Source organism: Vicia villosa, linkage group LG2 (genome assembly GCF_029867415.1).
Source record: "Vicia villosa cultivar HV-30 ecotype Madison, WI linkage group LG2, Vvil1.0, whole genome shotgun sequence".
Taxonomy (NCBI): Eukaryota; Viridiplantae; Streptophyta; class Magnoliopsida; order Fabales; family Fabaceae; genus Vicia; species Vicia villosa.
In genome coordinates this window covers 93,397,281-93,415,020 of record NC_081181.1, presented here as the reverse complement: position 1 = coordinate 93,415,020, position 17,740 = coordinate 93,397,281, and the positions used below count along the sequence as shown (strand labels likewise).

The 17,740-nt window shown below is 34.7% G+C and overlaps 1 protein-coding gene across 1 annotated transcript; it reads right to left on the bottom strand.

Moving 5' to 3' along the window:
• Positions 1-2,505: 2,505 nt before the first annotated feature.
• Positions 2,506-3,665, bottom strand: LOC131646442 (ribonuclease 3-like). Its single transcript, XM_058916473.1, has 4 exons — positions 3,466-3,665; positions 3,202-3,357; positions 2,918-3,116; positions 2,506-2,834 (listed from the first exon to the last, which is right to left on the bottom strand). Exons 1-4 carry the CDS (start codon positions 3,571-3,573, stop codon positions 2,611-2,613), a joined length of 687 nt encoding a protein of 228 aa, XP_058772456.1. The 5' UTR covers positions 3,574-3,665; the 3' UTR covers positions 2,506-2,610.
• Positions 3,666-17,740: the final 14,075 nt, after the last annotated feature.

Below are 17,740 nucleotides of genomic sequence, written 5' to 3'. Positions count from 1 at the left end.
TATATAACTATTTTATTCATTAATTTTTTATTAAGAGTTAATATATTTAGAGCGGTTACTAATTCGCAATTTGTTTTGATAAAAAAAAATCGCAATTTGTTCTAAGGCCGTCGCTAAGTAAAGCTATAATAAAAATGTACATGATATTTAAAGGCGCTTACAACCGTCGTAAATAACCTAACGACGATTTGCCTGATGGTTTTTGAAACTGTCACCAATAATGCTCGCAACATCAAGTTTAATGACAGTAGACAAACTGTCGCGATGGCAGTTTTGCAAAAGTTTTAACCGCCGTCATTGGCTCTCAAAACCGCCTCAAACAAGCTTTTTTCTTGTATTTAAGTATATCTTTCCATAAGGTTAATGTTTATGTACAACTAGTAATATACCCGTGCGCCCGTACAGTAAATATTATTTAGTAGTGTAAAATTATACTGCAATTTAAGAATTAGGTTTATGTATGTTTTGCTGCTTAGAATTTAATTGGTTGTGTCCCATGACACTTCATAAAATATTTCATTCACATTCTCAACATTAAAGACATGTGCAAATGAGTGATAACTCAACACCTATTAAATAATAAATTATCTTTAGAGTAAGAATGAATCGGTTTTTCAATAATATTACAATGAAAAAATTGCAATACATATTAATATTTAAAATATTTCATCATTGAAAGGATCAATTTATATATTTTTTTGTTTAGATCTAACTAATTGTGTCTAGTGTCACTTTATCAAGTGCAAATTAACATTTATACATATTTTGTTGGTTGGATCTAACTTGTTGTGTCCAATAACATTAAGACAAGTGCAAAGTTATAATGGGTAAAATGTAATATGATTTTGAGATAGATATTGTAAAAATCATACCAAAGCTAAATAATGATCTTATGTAGCAATGAATATATATATATATATATATATATATATATATATATATAATTGTCATTCATTTGTGTATTTATATATAATTGTTAATAAAAAATAAAATAGGTATCGTGTTGATAGTGCCCCGTAATAAAAATAGAAAAATTGACATTTAAAAATAAGAATTTTGTGTCTCAAATAAAGACAATTGTTAATTAAAATAAAATAGATATTTTGCTGATAATGCTCCATGAGAAAAATAAAAATTTTAACATTTGAAAAAAGAATTTTGTGTCTCAAATAAATTGTTAGCTAAAATGAAAAATGTATTTTGTTGATAGTGACGCGTCAATAAAGTAGAAATTTAAAAATAATTTTTTTAATAATTACTAACAATTTTTTAATAATCATAAAATAATTTTTATGTGTTCCTTTTCGTTCCATTAAAAAAGATTCAATTCATTAATTTATTTATGTTTAGCAATATAAAAAAGGAAAAAGAAAATTGAGGGGGAAAATTAAAATAAAAGTGAAAATATTGGAGAGAGAACATGTAAAGAAAAAGTGAGACAAAAGAAAATCCAATGGTGACATCTTTTATAAATGATTAGATAGTAAACATGTCTTCAATAATTTCCACTTTAATTTTTACTCTTATATCATAAATTATATTTTAAAAATAATATTATTATTCCGTCGTAAGAAAAATAATACTATCAATCTTAATATTATTTTATAATATAAGCATTTATATAATATTATAATGTGTCTCACCTTAATAAGATTCACTTTAAGATCCATTAACATAGTCTGATATCAGAGCTAGATTGGTGGTAAAGTAGTTAATTACATTATTTAATCAATTTTTCTTAAATTTAATATACTACTTATTTTAATGTTTACTTTTAACGATAATCCTGAACTTTGAATTTCAATAAGAATACCTGTTGGTAGTGTGTCATTCATGCCGTAAATCTCAAAAAATAAGATAGTAAAATCGTTGGTTTATTACATTGTAGTTGCCGTTAAGAAAACAAACAATGAGGGGAGAAATAGATAGAGTAATAAAGAAAAATTAGAAATAATCAATATGAAAAGTTTAATGATATACCTTTATTGAACCCGAAGTGTGATTAAAAGGCTCAATTGCTTTAAAAATTAGACCCAAACATCCATGTAATCTAGATAATTAAATGTTTGTTGGTATAAGACCTCGAAAAGTATTTTGCTTTTTTTTTTTTTTTTTTTTGAGGTAGTATTAAATCAACCATAGATAATATCTAGTTCTCAAGGAAATAGGCCCAGCATTGTTCGTTCCTACCCAGAATTCGATATTCTCCAAACCTTCGTTCTTAAGAAGAAACTCGTTTACCACTCGATTTTAGGTGCTTAGTTAAATTTCTCTCTTCTTTACTTTATTGTATTGTGAATCTAACAATAACTTCTTTAATTATGAGTATTGAGTAACAATCAAACAATTATTTCCTCATATTTCTATAGTGTTAAATAAATTTGAGATTAACTGCCATTACTTTTCTTAGCAAAATTATAGTAGCAAATTTAATACTTTTTATAGTGTTTATTTATGAATGAACCTCTATCAAAAACTAAAACAAGCTTTAATGTTTCGAGAATAAGATGAGAATGGAAATGATCTAATAGTTTAGACTTAGAAGTACAATATGGTGACCAGAAAATCTAAATTAATTAAACCATGTTTTGCTTAACAAAAGAAATTATCTTAAAACTTGGGGAATTGTACTTTAGCACCACAGCTACCCATTGGAACACCAGGGCACTCAATGAACTTTGAGCCAGAAGTATCCACACACATGTAAACTTTCAAAAGCTGACTGTTATGTGATGAATCTCTATTACATTCTATTCCTGGTAGAAACCCTGTAGCTTCTTGTATAGCATCTAAAAAGCTGTATTGATTGTAAAACTTATCATTTGGTTCAATTCCTGAAATTCATTGCCAATAAATAATTAGAAAATTTTCAAATACATTCTCATCAAGTGCTTCAAAATCATATATTGTTTGTTACCTGCATTCTTGAGGATCTGAAGGAGGTTAAGTTTTTTCTTGAGTTTGAGAGCTGTTTCAAAGTAGTTATGTTGAATAAGCTTAGATTCTGAACAAGTACCATGTTGAATCCATTCATGTGACCATAATCTAATAACGTTGCTACTTGGACAGCTCAGAGATGGCCAATCCTTTTCCAAGTTCTTAACTAGATCCGAGATCTATACAAGTTAAATATAACATTACTATAGATGAGTTTTTCAGTAGAGAAATTCACTAATAAAATCATAAACATCAATTAAATACCTTAGATTTATCAAGGACACTATGAGGATCACAGTTTGAGGGAAACGATGGATCATTGTAGTTAGGTCTAAGTCCATAAATGGTGAAATCTGCAATAGGTTTTCCGGTTTTCGGATAACAGCAGCTATGCTTTGTGTCACAGTATGATCCTGGCCACTGCATCATAATTAACAAAGAAAAATGCAATACTCAATAATCAGATTGATAAACTGTAAAATAAAAAATAATAAGAAAATGAAAAATTCATGATTATTTGATATATACCTGCTGAATAAAATAGAAGAAAGCAAAATCTTGATCAGAAAGGCATCGAAGTAACAGATATTGAAGTATCAAAAGCTTGGACAAAAAAGAAATGCAGCTGAGTTTCATTTTCTTATGTTTTTTCTTTAAGGATATTTTGGAACTTCACAAGCAAATGCTACTAATGAGTAATGAATGATATTGTTGATAACTCAAGAGTGGTGTTACATAATTATAGTGCAATCATGTGAACTTGATTAAACACAATAAATATCTCTTACATCTGTCTCGGTTTTCCACCATTCCATGAACTCGGTCTATAGCATTAAATGCTTTATGTGCTTATAGCTTATCGAACATTACTTTATCACCAACTTGCTTTTCTAACATCACATTTTTCAGCTGATTTTATTCAGAGCCGTCTCAAACTTTTGAGAGGCCCTGTGTAAGAAGCTGAAGTTATTTTCAATTAAATCGTAAAAATTTGTTAAGGGGCCCTATTCAATCGTAAATTAGCAGCGAAATATATAACTGAAGGCCCTTTTTGCCATAGCTTAAACATGAAAAAATGTGAGGCCCTGTGCTGTAGGTCGCCTTGCACACCCTCAAAGACGGCCCTGATTTTATTAAAATCTGAAATTTGAAAAGCAATGTATAATAAATTCTTGCAGACCCTTCCCTCACCCTCATTTTTTTCATTTACTTATCCTCTCTACTTGTTTCTTCCTTCCTTAGGTTTGTTATTACAAAAGAATGATACATGTACACCTCATTTTTGCAAACCCTATTTATATGATTAGTTCAGGGTCGTTTTGAACAATTTAAAAGTTCTATTCTAATTTTAAAATTAGGCACCTAATAAAAAAAAAACACAACCTTAATATGTAATAAGTCCCCTTCATTTGTAGCATGACTATATTGTGCCATGCCCTTAAGTACTGTTGTATAGTAATTCTCTTATAGTACTAATAGTTGATATTTTTGATCTTTTGAAAATGTATGTCAAGTTACCGATTGTTAGTTAGTTTAGTGATAATTAACACTAGTTAGTTTAGAAACATGCTTGATGCACCGCTCTGTTGGTTAAGGAAATGGTTCACCAACCAAGGTGTCTTGTGTTCAATTCCCAAGGAATTATCCTAAATCATAAATTATTAAGAGTAAGACTATCGATGATTATTTAGATAAGAGCTTGTTCCACATCCCTAATGATGTCTTCCTTGTATTCAATTATATTCAAAGACATCATACCCTTGTCAATCCTTTTGTCAAAGAATTACAACATTTTCCAAACTTTAATAACCATTCAATATTTACTATTTCAAATAGTCATGTCTATGAATATTTTATGTACTCTTAATAGCATTTATTAACTATCATCAAACCATGACACTTTTTTCATACTAGTACATGTATCATATGCAAAACATGTTCTATATTCTTGATAGTTTTGACAAACTATCACCATGACACATTTGTCATTTATTTTGTCATATACACGAATTGTAAGTCATTCTTCATTTGCTAACCTTTTTAATTTGAAGTTTTACTTCCACTTAAATATATCCAAAATATATTTAATATATTAAATATCTATAGTAATCAACAACCATGATCATACAAATTTGTCATGACTTAACTTTTCTTTCTCGAAATGAGTTCAAACATGTAATTCATAAACTCCATTAAAATATAACACCATATAATTTATTTCTATTCTTTTAAAATAAGTCATTTTCTTGCATAATAAAATATACAATTGAAACATGTCATAAATATTTTTAACATTTCATTTACATCATTTTACGTTACCAATACATGCATTGTATATTCATGTTCATGATTTTATTCTTCACCAAAGTATTTCATCTAAAAATAGTGCATTATTAACTAGAATAAATTACTTGCACTAAATAATAATCATTAACATGCATTTTACATTCAAGTATACACCATAAACTAAATAAATTATTAAGTATTCAAATTCACATCCTTGAATATTTTATAAATCATGAATACATAAATAATAATTATTTTTAACATATTTCAAAAAGATTTAGTACATCATATATCATATATTTATTTAAAATAACTATATACCTTTTGTCATACCCCAAATTTGTCCTACCCCTATTTTACTTTTATCTGGCTTAGGCTTATGCATTTCATAATCTCATATGCATCTCTCCATTAGGGCATCAACATGACATCATGCATCACTAATCAATAAATTTGACACGGGATCGAGGATCTTGGTAGCTAGGGTTTATTTCCCTAATTCTTGAAATGATCGAGGGTGTGAGTTAGCTTCATTGGGATTCCACTGGGAGCATATTTCATCAGTTGTCATCATTCATCAAGAAGGCCTTGTTTGTTCCTTCGATCACAAGGCATTGATTATGGATCTTGCACAAGCGGAAGGTGTGGATTCACCTGAATTCGTTCCATAAATCAAGGTTTTGTTCATTATTAAGTCTAAGTAACTGTGTTGCTTAAGGAGCAAGACGCTATCTCTTTGGTTCTCATACAAGGTTGATGATGTTGCAAAATTGAAGGAAAAAGGGTTTGGAAACATTGAATCATTTGGAGAATGTTAAAAGCATTTGCACAACTTTGACTTTTTGGCCAAAGTCAACTCCCTTGGTCATCCTATATGTCCATCAGTGTCATTTGGCTTACAACTCATTCAAGTGTTCAAGATCATTTATTTTGAATACAAAAGTCAAAGAAACATGAAAAGTCAACATTCAAATAAAGAATGGGCAATTTGAGAAAAGGTTTCGAATAAGTGAAATTTTGACATTGAATTTGAAAGGATTACAAAAGGCTTTGTTACATTGTCATCACAAATTCGCAATTGCTACATCACATTACACCAAAATACATTACAAGAGAAAAAGGACGTGACAAGCCTATTGTTCTAATCCCGGACCCCATCCCAATTGTTCTTGTTTCAAATGTTCTCCATATGCCTTCACCAGAGCTACCTCCTGCATAAACCTTGCTTCCTGTTGCCTGCAAGCACATTAAAGCACATCTATAAACCATAAATCCAAAGCATTCTTAACTTCCATAACTAACTTCAATTTCAGTCCCACAAATAACTAACTCAGCTTCAGTTCATAACTAACTTCCCTAACCATAACTGCCCAAACAGAATCTCAACCCTCAGTTTCATAACAGAAAGTAACAACCTATAACTAACTTTCTCCAACCCCTAACCGAATTCAGAAATCACGAATTCTAACTACCTATTTCCTCTAACCATTTAACCAACAACCTAACTAACTACCATTCATTCAACAACAGATCATAACAGAAAGAGAAGAAGGATTGGATTATGAGAGGAGGAATAAACAGGATGAAACTAACCTCTAACTGAACTCAGTTCCATCGATTGCTATAAAATCACTCTTCCCTCCATTTTCCCAGGGGGGATCGCTGAACACTTTCGTCCTCTTCCACTCACTCTCGGAATTCAGAGACGATTTTTCTTTCTCCACTCCTTCATCATCCTCATCTTCATCATCGACCACTCACCATAACAGAAAATCACCAAAACACCTTCACTCCATCTTCACCTTCTCATTCTCACCTTCTGAGCAGACTTCATCATTCTTCACTGTCTTCATCTCATCTCTCTGCTTTCTTCAACTCTTCATCACAAATCCTCACCTTCAATCCATATCTCAGAAAAAGCTTCTTCATTCTCTCGATGCAACCTCCTCATTCTCAACCAGCTTCAAATCTGCAAAAGAGAGAAAATCGACGAACCAAACTATGAACATCATCATCGCAACAAGTTCAGAACGGCGATGAAGAAAAGCGAAAGAAGCAAGAACGCGCATACCTGAGCATATGACGCTCACTCTCTGGTTTTTCTCGTCTTCGTAACCGCAACCGAAGAGGCACTGGATTTGTCTCCGATTGAGGCGATTTCATAGCCGAATCTTTGCTCCCGTTTAACGCGTGCTAATCTATTTCGATCGAGCTTGAAGGGAGATTGATTAAGGGGGACCGGAATGACAGATTGAGGCAAAGACAGTGGAATCTACGGTGGCGTTCTTGACTGGAGAATAAGCGTCGCCGTCGCAGTGATCGGGGAAGGAGGTTGCGCCGCCGAGAGCTTGTTTGAGAGAAGAGGGAAAAGAACGTGAATGCCAAAGGTCACAATTTCTTGACCTAATTCCTCTTATTCCAATAATATGCATTAACGTTGAGTTTGATTTAGGGTAATTAGCGTCTAATCTGTTTATTAATGGTGGTTAATTTGGATTAAGTGCAACCATACAAAAAATCTGAGTGTTGATTAATTGAGATTTAAAATGTGGATAATTGGATTAGTTTGCTTGGGCTTGCTATACATGGATTCGCAACATACACCTCCTACGAGCCCAGCACCACCATTTTTGACATCAAAGAAATCTGAACAAAGACTAGTCTTGGGCCTAGCGCTGTTCTTGCTAGCCACACCCCTATTCTGGGCCCAAGCAACCATTAGTACTGAATCCAGTTCAAATCATTTTACTAGTACACCCCTGCTTGCTCTAATTTTCTTGTATTTCCATTTTGTTTCACTACTAACTTTTAATTCATAAACTAGTTTTAATTGAAATAAAAAATGAATAAAAATATGTTTTAGATAGTTTTATGTGTGTACATAATTGTGATATTTTTTGTATATTTTTAGAAATTGCTTTGCCATCTTCAATAAATCATTTACTTTGGTATGCTCATGTTTCTTTCGGTTTCGATAGATTTTGCAAATTAATTTCGTTTAACACCTTGGGATCAGAATTTAACCCCCAATTTTTGTATGATTCCAGTAGACTAATCCATGATATTGTATATAAAAAATGAACTCCTAATTCTTTGTTTTGATTGGTATTTGGTTAGTATTGTTTGACTCGATTAACATGCGTTTCTAGTAAGTGTTTGTGACGTTTGTGCTCTCAAATTGAAATGCATTCATGCAATAATGTTGGTTCCCTTTTGTATATATAACTAGGGATGTTTAGAGGTCCTAAGACCTGGAATTCAAGATTTTAGATCATGTTTTCTTATTTTACTTGACTTTCCTTTATCACATGTAAATAACTTGTTTTCGGTTGACGATTGCACCGTAACTTGTACAAATGACCCGTAATTTTGTGTGGAACTTCTTGGCATGACTTTGTGGTTGTTTAGGCATCTAGTATAGGCTATTTGCTACTGACTTGTACCATTTGATTACATGTTTCTAACCTCATTCACAAGTTGAAACCGCTTAGCTAGTATTAACCTAGTGTTGTCTAGTTTTGGTTAGAGTTTTGTATTGCTTCATGCTAATTGACTAATATAGACTAACATAGAGTATTGGAACTAAATGAATGAGTTTGCTACTGACTTCAAGCCTAGTTCATGTGTTCACTTGTCTTTGTTTTGATTAACTGATGTTTGTCCGCTAATTGGTAAGTAACGACGCACGCGATACTTTGGTAACTTCTTGTGGATATTTTTGTATGATACTGTGATGCTTTTGTATTTGATTTGGGACATTCAATCCCATGTTTTACTACTGACTTGGAGCTTCTTTCCCTTGTTTCCATGCTTAGCCTCTCATTTCTTACTTTAATTTTGATTACATCTTGCTATTGCTTGCCATGTTCCCTTAGACTCTTCCTTCTTTGCTAAGAGGAATTGAGATAGGATAGGTATCCTTGACCTTAGGGCCATTAGTAGATTAGAATAACATAGATTAGAATGGTAGATCTAGTTCCCTTTTGCATTCTTTTTCTTTTCAACTCTTTAAAACATTAATAAAAGGAAGATGCGAATCACATTAAGCAAGTGATAGAGAAATGAGTGGGATTCATTCCCTAATCTATTTCTCAATCACTTAGTGGCATAGAAACGAGTGGGATTCATTCCCTAATCTGTTTCTCGGTCACTACTTAATGGGAGAGAAACGAGTGGGATTCATTCCCTAATCTGTTTCTCAAACATTAATTAATGGGAGAGAAATGAGTGAGATTCATTCTCTAATCTGTTTCTCAAACATTACATAATGGGATGGAAGTGAGTGGGATTCATTCCCTAATCTGCTTCTCGATCATTATACATTTTATGTGATTTGAATCGTGAAGTAAATTCCCTTAAAAAATACACAACCAAAAACACTTTAAAACATCTAACAATGGTTCAGACTAAAGCAAAGTAGAGAAAATGGTGAGTGGCCCGGTATTGGAAACTGTTCACCACTCATCTACCCTAAAAGACACCAACCAATCTCTTTCTTCTTCTTAAGGGCATCGTTATCTCCGTTCCATTGCATCCTAGGCTGTCCCCTTGTGCAAGAACGCGAGCGTTGACTCCGCCCAATTAAAAAACACAAAAACAAACAGAAAATCTTTAGCCGAGCTACGGTAACTCTGATTCCTGAAAAGGATACGTAGGCAGCGGGGTAGGGCCCTGTCATACCCTAATTTTTGACCCCCCTGAGATGACATATCTTCAGGATTTTCATCAAGTCAAAGCAAGTACCCAGAGCAGCCTGACATTCAATCGAGGGTGTGCAAAGACAAGAAAACTCAGGCAAAGGATCAATCAATAGGAGGATTAGTCTCTAATACAAGCATAAGACTCAAAACCCTCATTATTACACCTATGATTGATTAAGACACCCAGTTATCTAAGTACAGGATTACTCAGATCAACAGACTAGGGTTTGGAGTCTATCAAGGACTAAAATCAGGGATCACCTTTGGGAAATCCTAAAAAGCCCCAGGGGATCATTCAAAGACATCAATCATCTTCAAATAACCCATATGACAAGATCCACTGGACATCACACCTCAATTCAAAGTCTACAGTCATCATTCTCATCTGGTCGACAATTAGGGTTTTTGACCTAATTCACCAGGATGGTTGACTTTTAATCAGGGCATAGATCCAAAACTCAATACATGATTCAAGAATCTCTACTACCTCAATATAATCCATTTACATCATTCATTTGAGGAGAAGATCTTGTTTCTTCACAAAAGCCCAAAAAATTCACTTTGTCAGGAAAAGTCAACTATGTGGGATCACCATTGACTTTTGAGATTTTTGGTCAAACCATGACTTTTAAGGATCAATATCATCAATATATGGATAATGAAGTCATTTGACCAAAGAAATTCAAAGAAATTCATCAAGGAGCAAAAAGTCGGGAATTAGGGTTTTTGAGGGCATGGTGAGAACTCAAAATTTCACCTACACAACTCAAAAAACTTCCAACATGAAAGTTGTAGATCTTGCAAAATAAAACAACATCTTACAAAGGGACTTTTTTCAAAAGATCAATCATTTATGAAGTTTTGGAAATTTTGAAGTTTAGGTCATAAATACTTAGAAATTTTTCTAAGTGTTTTAACCTAGTTTTCTTCCAACTTTGGCCTCATTTTTCACAAATTTGCCAAAGGATTCTGAAGAAACTCCAAACTAATGATTTGAAGTAGATGTTTAGGGCTTTCCAAATTGTGTTCAACCTTCTCCAAATTCAATTTGAGCTAAGAGTTATGCTTGTTCAAAGTTGGCCTCATGAAGTAAAATTATAGGTCATGGACACTTTTGGACTTTGCAAATTTTGTGCATTTTCCTTCACTAAGTGATGCTACACGACCTCTAATACATCTGAAACCATACCACACATCCAAATTCATCATTGCATAAGGATTAGAGAAGATTCCCAAAAACAAAGGCATGTGATTATGTAATGATTGCATTTTTGAATTTATGGCAAATGATGAATCATCAAGGAATCTTGTTCTAAGCCAATTAGAACTCTCCTCTGAATCAGAAATGTTCCCTTGGATCATACAAGATCAATGGTTGGGGAAGCTAGCCCGAAAATGCATCATTGCATTTAGGATCTTTTCAAATTTTCTTCTTGGCTAAGAAACCAAAACTCTCTCATTAAGCAAGCTCACTCTCTCAATCAGTACTGAACCATTTACCTATAAATAGGGGAGCATACTTCAGTAGAAAAACACACCAAAGCAACCATATTCCTTGCTTTCTCTTTCTCTTCTCATGTTCATTGTTTTTCAAAGTTCTTTGGCAAGAAGAATCGATTTCTTCAAACCAGAGCTTATCTTTGGAAAGTGAGCATTCTAACATCTCAAGGGAGGTCATTTGAGGTGATCCAAGCACCTGGATCACTTCTGTAAGTAGAGGAACACCATTGTTGCTCTCACTTTGGAGCATTTGCAGTTGGAGGTCCATAGAGTGATTCAGGAGGTTTCAAGTCAAGCCAATCATCCAGGCACACTCCTCAGGTCATAGTGAAGCTAACCAGATGGCTGCAGCTCATCTGTAACTCCAAATTCAACAACCTCCATGTTCACTTGAAGCTGAAATCGAGGGAGGTCCATAGAGCAATTCAGGAGGATTCAAGCTCCAATAAGCATTCAGTTAGCATCTTTGAGTCTCAAGGAAGCTATTGAGATCATCCATTCAAACCCAGGTGCTCTCAATCATCCTCACGACCTCCATTTTCAGAGGTAAGTTTCTGAACTTCACCTCTTTAATTTAAGCACTCACTAAGTTAAAGCTCGATTCTATCTTGTTTAGCATCATCAGAGGATTGAAAACCCTCTATCATCTTGCATTTATTCATCTTGTTTGTCATTTAATTTCAAATTTAGGGTTTATATGTTCTTAGAGTTTTCTGAGAAATTAGGTAGCTATAGTGCATATAAATAAATGTTAGTTACATATCTGGATTCGTGAGGAAATTTAGAACAAGATTGATGTTTACATCATATCATTTAGTTGAGAAACCAGAGAGTTAGGATTTTGAAATTCTTTGAGCTCGAGGAAGAAGATGACTATGGCCATGGCGCGCAAAATTTGAATCTGGGGCCAAAGTTTATTTTATTTTGAATGGTATGCGTTCCTTAAACGACTGAACAAACTTGCCCTAGTGGCCTCCCATACGCCCTTAGTCTCATCATGCCTCAAGTCTGGGGTTCGAATCCCCCTCGCCCCAGACTTTTTGATTCTTTTATTTTTCAATGATTTACTAGTTGTTTTGAAACATAACCAAATGAATGCAAGTTACTATCACCACACGCGCGTTGGCTCAGTGGTGTTTGTTTTGAGTGTGTGACCTTGAGGGCGTGGGTTCAAACCCTCCAAGGGCCAAAACTATTTTTTTACACACAATTTCTTTCATTTTCTCACAAACTTCACATATTTATTTAACCTATCAAATTAATTTATTTTCACTTCATTTTTCACACACTTATCATTTAATATACCTATTTTGTGAATAAATAAAAAAATCATAAAAATATTATTTATTTCATATATTTTTTATTAGGTTTAAAATAGTATGTTTTAAGTGTATTCTTAAATACTTTAAATACATATATTCACTTTATTTCAACCTAATCATTTTGTAAATAAAGTTTATGATAAAACCCTAATTGTTTAGGTCTTAATTAAGTAAAAACCTTTATTTTTACTTTGATTAAGTTGACTTTTGTCAATATTCAAAACTGTTTTCAATCTCTAATTAAACGGACGATTAAGGTTTTCAAACAACAAAACCTTGTATCATTCCAAATCATTTTCAAATTGCTTTTACACCAGTACTGTAAAGTACTGGGCCTCTAATAGAGTGTAAGTCCCAAAAACCTTCTCTTCTTAGCTTGTTTTCAAAACTGTATTTTCAAAATCTTCTTTCTATTTTCAAAACATTCTTCTGGTATTTGAAGGGCATTATTCCCGGTGAAACTCTTCAGATACCTATGTGACCTTTGTCCATCTTCACTTCTTCTGTTTTCAAAAACCATTAACTGTTTATCATATAAATATTCAACTATTATCAACAAAACAACAAAAATACTGTTGAGGCTCTGTACATACTTCTTCAAAGGCCTCCACTCCATCCAGGTTAGGCTTTACAAGCTTTCAATTTACAGTCTTTATTTAAATTACTGTCAAATATAAACTGCGCATATATTAGTTTAGAACTACGTTTGAGTATAAACCTTAGGACAGTTAAACTATATATATATTATAGGAATATGGCCTAGGATTGAGAATGTCTTCCCGGTGAAGGCTCTTTCCTAATTAGAGATCTGTAGTTCAAACCCCCAAGATGAATTATTCCCGGTGAAACATCTTGGTAAAAACCTTAGAATCCAAATAAATAGGACACATCCACCCAAAGAGGAATTATTCCCGGTGAAACCTCTTACCCATTTGCTTAGAGCCAAAATAAGTTCAAAACCACATAGCTTTCTCTTGTGCTATAACAAGGACCCTCGATTAGCCTCCTCTTGGGCTTTGTACAAGGACCCACAGGCTTCTTAAAAGCATTTCCAGCTTCCTCTTGAGCTTGTATACAAGGACCCATCAGGTTTCTTATAAACATAGGAACAGGTCTTTAGTCACCTTTTAGCCTACCCTGGTGAGTTTCTTCCAATTTAAACTAGACTTTAAACAAGCTAAGTTTGTCTCAATTTTGCATTGAGTACACCTTTTGGAATGAGAGACATGGACAGTCTCTGTCACCCTTATCTTCATCAATCTTCTTTAGCAGAGTCTAGGATCCATGCTTTGGGTCATCCTCAGCATTGAGTCAGCCTTCATCTTGGGCTTTAAACAAGAAGTCTCCATTAGATAATCTTTCTGCCATCCATTTCAATAAATCCCTGGAAAGGGTCAGCCTCCAACACATTTTTTCATTTCAATAAAACCCCTGGAAAGGGTTAGCCTCCAAAGTCAATTCAAAATCAAACCTCCATTTCAATCATTCCCTGGAAAGGGTTAGCTTCCACACATTTTTTCATTTCAATAAAATCCCTGGAAAGGGTTAGCTTCCACACATTTTTTCATTTCAATAAAATCCCTGGAAAGGGTTAGCTTCCACACATTCTTTCATTTTTAATACAAAACCCCTGGAAAGGGTTAGCCTCCAAAGTCAATTAATAAAAATGTCAAAAAATAAAGATTCATTTCTCTTAGGAGATAATTTCCCCAAAAGAGTCAAAACCCCTGGAAAGGGTCAGCCTCCAAAAACATGATAAAGTCAGTCTTTTAACAGACAATTTCTCCAGCTGAGTCAAAATCCCTGGAAAGGGTTAGCTTCCAAAGAAAAACAGTCTTTTAATAAATAAAATCTCCTCAATAGAGTCAAAACCAACAAAAACAGTTAGCCTCAACCTTGGGCTTCATACAAGGCACCCAAACAATAAAACTCCCCTGTCAAGAGTCAGCCTCAACCTTGGGCATTGTACAAGGCAGATAATAGAGTCTCCCCAGTGAGTCCTTCATCATTCAGTAGCCACAACCTTGGGCTTTGTACAAGGCAGATAAACCATATTTTCATGTGTCAAAGATTCCTAACACTTAGGATCTTTCCCCATATAATCATCCATATTTAATTCATTTAAGAGTCCGCCACAACCTTGGGCTTTGTACAAGGCAGAAAATAATGTTTTCCCTAGCAACAGTCAGCCACAACCTTGGGCTTTGTACAAGGCACATAAAAATAGAGTCATTCATTTAATTATCCTCATCAGTTAGCCACAACCTTGGGCTTTGTACAAGGCACACAAATAGAGTCTCCCTAAGTAGAGTCAGCCTCAATTCTGGGCTTTGTACAGAACACAAAAATACCCTGTAATTAATCCCCAGTGGAGTCATCTCCAGAGTCAATAATATTAATTAATCAATCAAAAAGCCTCAAGCTTGGGTCTCATACAAGCCAGCTAAAGTCAAATCTTTTATACAGTAGATAGACATAGCTTATCTCTATAGAGAGATATTTTTACTACTCTACCACATTCAAACAAACAAACATTTCAATTTCAATTTCAATCAAAGTCTCCCATTTAGGACTCTGAAAGACATGCTCTGGCACATCCCCAGACTTGTACACTTTCCCTAATTTGGACGAGCATCTTTCTTTCATTTTAGAGGCACAATGGCTGTCATACTTGATCAACCAAGTAGACTCCCCTCTTGAATGAAATGAATTCAGTTATTCTGTCACTCCTTTAAATGTTTGTGGTAGAATAGTACAAATACCTCTCTGTAGAGATGATTTCATGTCTCTTTACTGTAAACAGAGATTTAATTCCAAGCTTCAACCTTGAGCTTCAAGCAAGGCACCCAAAAACAATTAATTTCCCTAGTTAGTTCCCCGAACTACATTAAGCTCTGACTTCCACTAGGGATATGTAGGCATGAGGTTCACAAGGAATCTCAGCGAGCTAATAAAATACCAAAAATAGTCAGTCTGTCTATCTGTCTGTCTTTCTTTAATCAATTCAATTCTCTCTCCTAACACAAAGGAGAAACTCTCCCAATCATTAGCAGCAAACACAATCACAATGACACAGAGAAGGTTCCTGTAGAGTACTACAGATATGTAGGGTGTTTAAACACTTCCCTATGTATAACCGACCTCCCGGACTCCAGAATTTCTAGTCTAGGTGAAATCCCCACACTTAGCAAACTCCTAGGGTTTAGTTGAGATCTTTTTTTTCCCTTTCCTACTCGTAGGACAAATAAGAAAGTTCGTGTGATATCGTAGGAAGAACTGAAATAAAATTCATCCCACCACGGGCGCATTCTCCTTCCAAATTTCGCGTGAAGGGTCTAGCGTGCCGTCCTCCCAAGTGAAACGGGGAGGTAAAGAAAACGACACCACAGAAAAATGGCGACTCTGCTGGGGATATAAGTGTTAAAAACCTTGGTTTTTCATCCAAACCAATGGTTGACCTGTTGCTGGTCCAGCCCCAATGAGGAATTAGGGATGCCAAATTCCCCCTCAAACAAGAGAGGTCCTGCCTAACCTCTGTGTCATTTCATGTGTTTGTTGCATATATATTTGTTTATTTTGTTTATTCTGTATCGGGAAAGGGCTTGATTCCCCCTTGTGGTGAGAAATCCTATACCCGGATTTGAGTGCAACATAAGATAGGATGGAGGATGTCTTCCCGGTGAAGACCCTCTAATCTTGGTTCACAATTCTACTCTTGGGATTTGCCTGGCTGGTTGTGATTAACTGCGCCAATGCATTCCGAGACTGATTTGTACCAGGAGGACCTAGAAACACATTAACCCCACTTAAAGCCTTTTTTTAGGACGTAGAGCGGTGATTACGGAAGTAATTGTCACGCAGATACTACACTCAGAGAAAACTCTCTTATAGATACCAATCAACGTATCTTTAAGGTTGAGCAAAAACTCTGAGACCCCTAGAACCCGTTCTACAGGTACAAAAATCCTTATCCTTAGTTTACCATTGGGGCGGGGATTGCGTTTGGACTTCATGACCACTATACCCTTCAACGCCATGTTTGTTTAAAACTTTTGTGTGTGCATTCATGCATTCATGCATCATTCATTAATAACAAACTAAAAACTAAAAAGAGTCTTTTTCGAGTCGTTTTTCAAGGAAACTAAATAACGAACGTTTTGAACTTCATAGAAAGAGAGAAACGGAGAAAGGACTTAAGGATCTATATTATGGATTACGGAAGAAAGAGAGCTAGGAAATACACCTTCAAGATTCCCCAGGTCGAGGAACTGGGAAAGCTCGGAAAACTGGTGGTCAACCCCCAGGCTTTCAAGGAGAAGTATGGAAAACTTCTGCCTTTGCTCAATACCAACATTGTGGATGGGATCCTTCCCACATTGTTACAGTTTTACGATCCAACGTATCACTGCTTCACCTTTCCAGATTATCAGCTCATGCCTACGTTAGAGGAGTACTCTCGTCTGATTGGAATACCCGTGTACGCGCAAGATCCGTACTCCGGTTTGGAAAAGAATCCTGATGACGTTATCATTGCTGCAACTACTCCTTTGAACGTAGTCAACATCAGAACTCATATGGTGAGTAGAGGAGGAATTCAAGGATTGCCCTCTAAATTCCTGTTTGATCAAGCTCGGTACTTCGTCAGCATCCAAGATATGAGCGCTTTTGAGGAAGTCTTGGCTTTGCTTATCTACGGATTGTTTTTGTTCCCTAACATTAACGATTTCGTCGACATCAACGCAATTAAGATCTTCTTAATTGGAAATCCGGTTCCAACCTTGCTTGCGGATGCTTATCACTCTGTGCATTCAAGAAACCTGCAGCGAGGAGGATTAATCACATGCTGCGTACCGTTGTTATACGAATGGTTCGTTTCACACCTGCCAAAGTCTAGCACTTTCTGGAACATGAGGGATGGCCTTTACTGGTCACAGAAAATCATGTCTCTCACTCATACAGACATTGATTGGTGTAGTCCTGACAACGACGAAACCA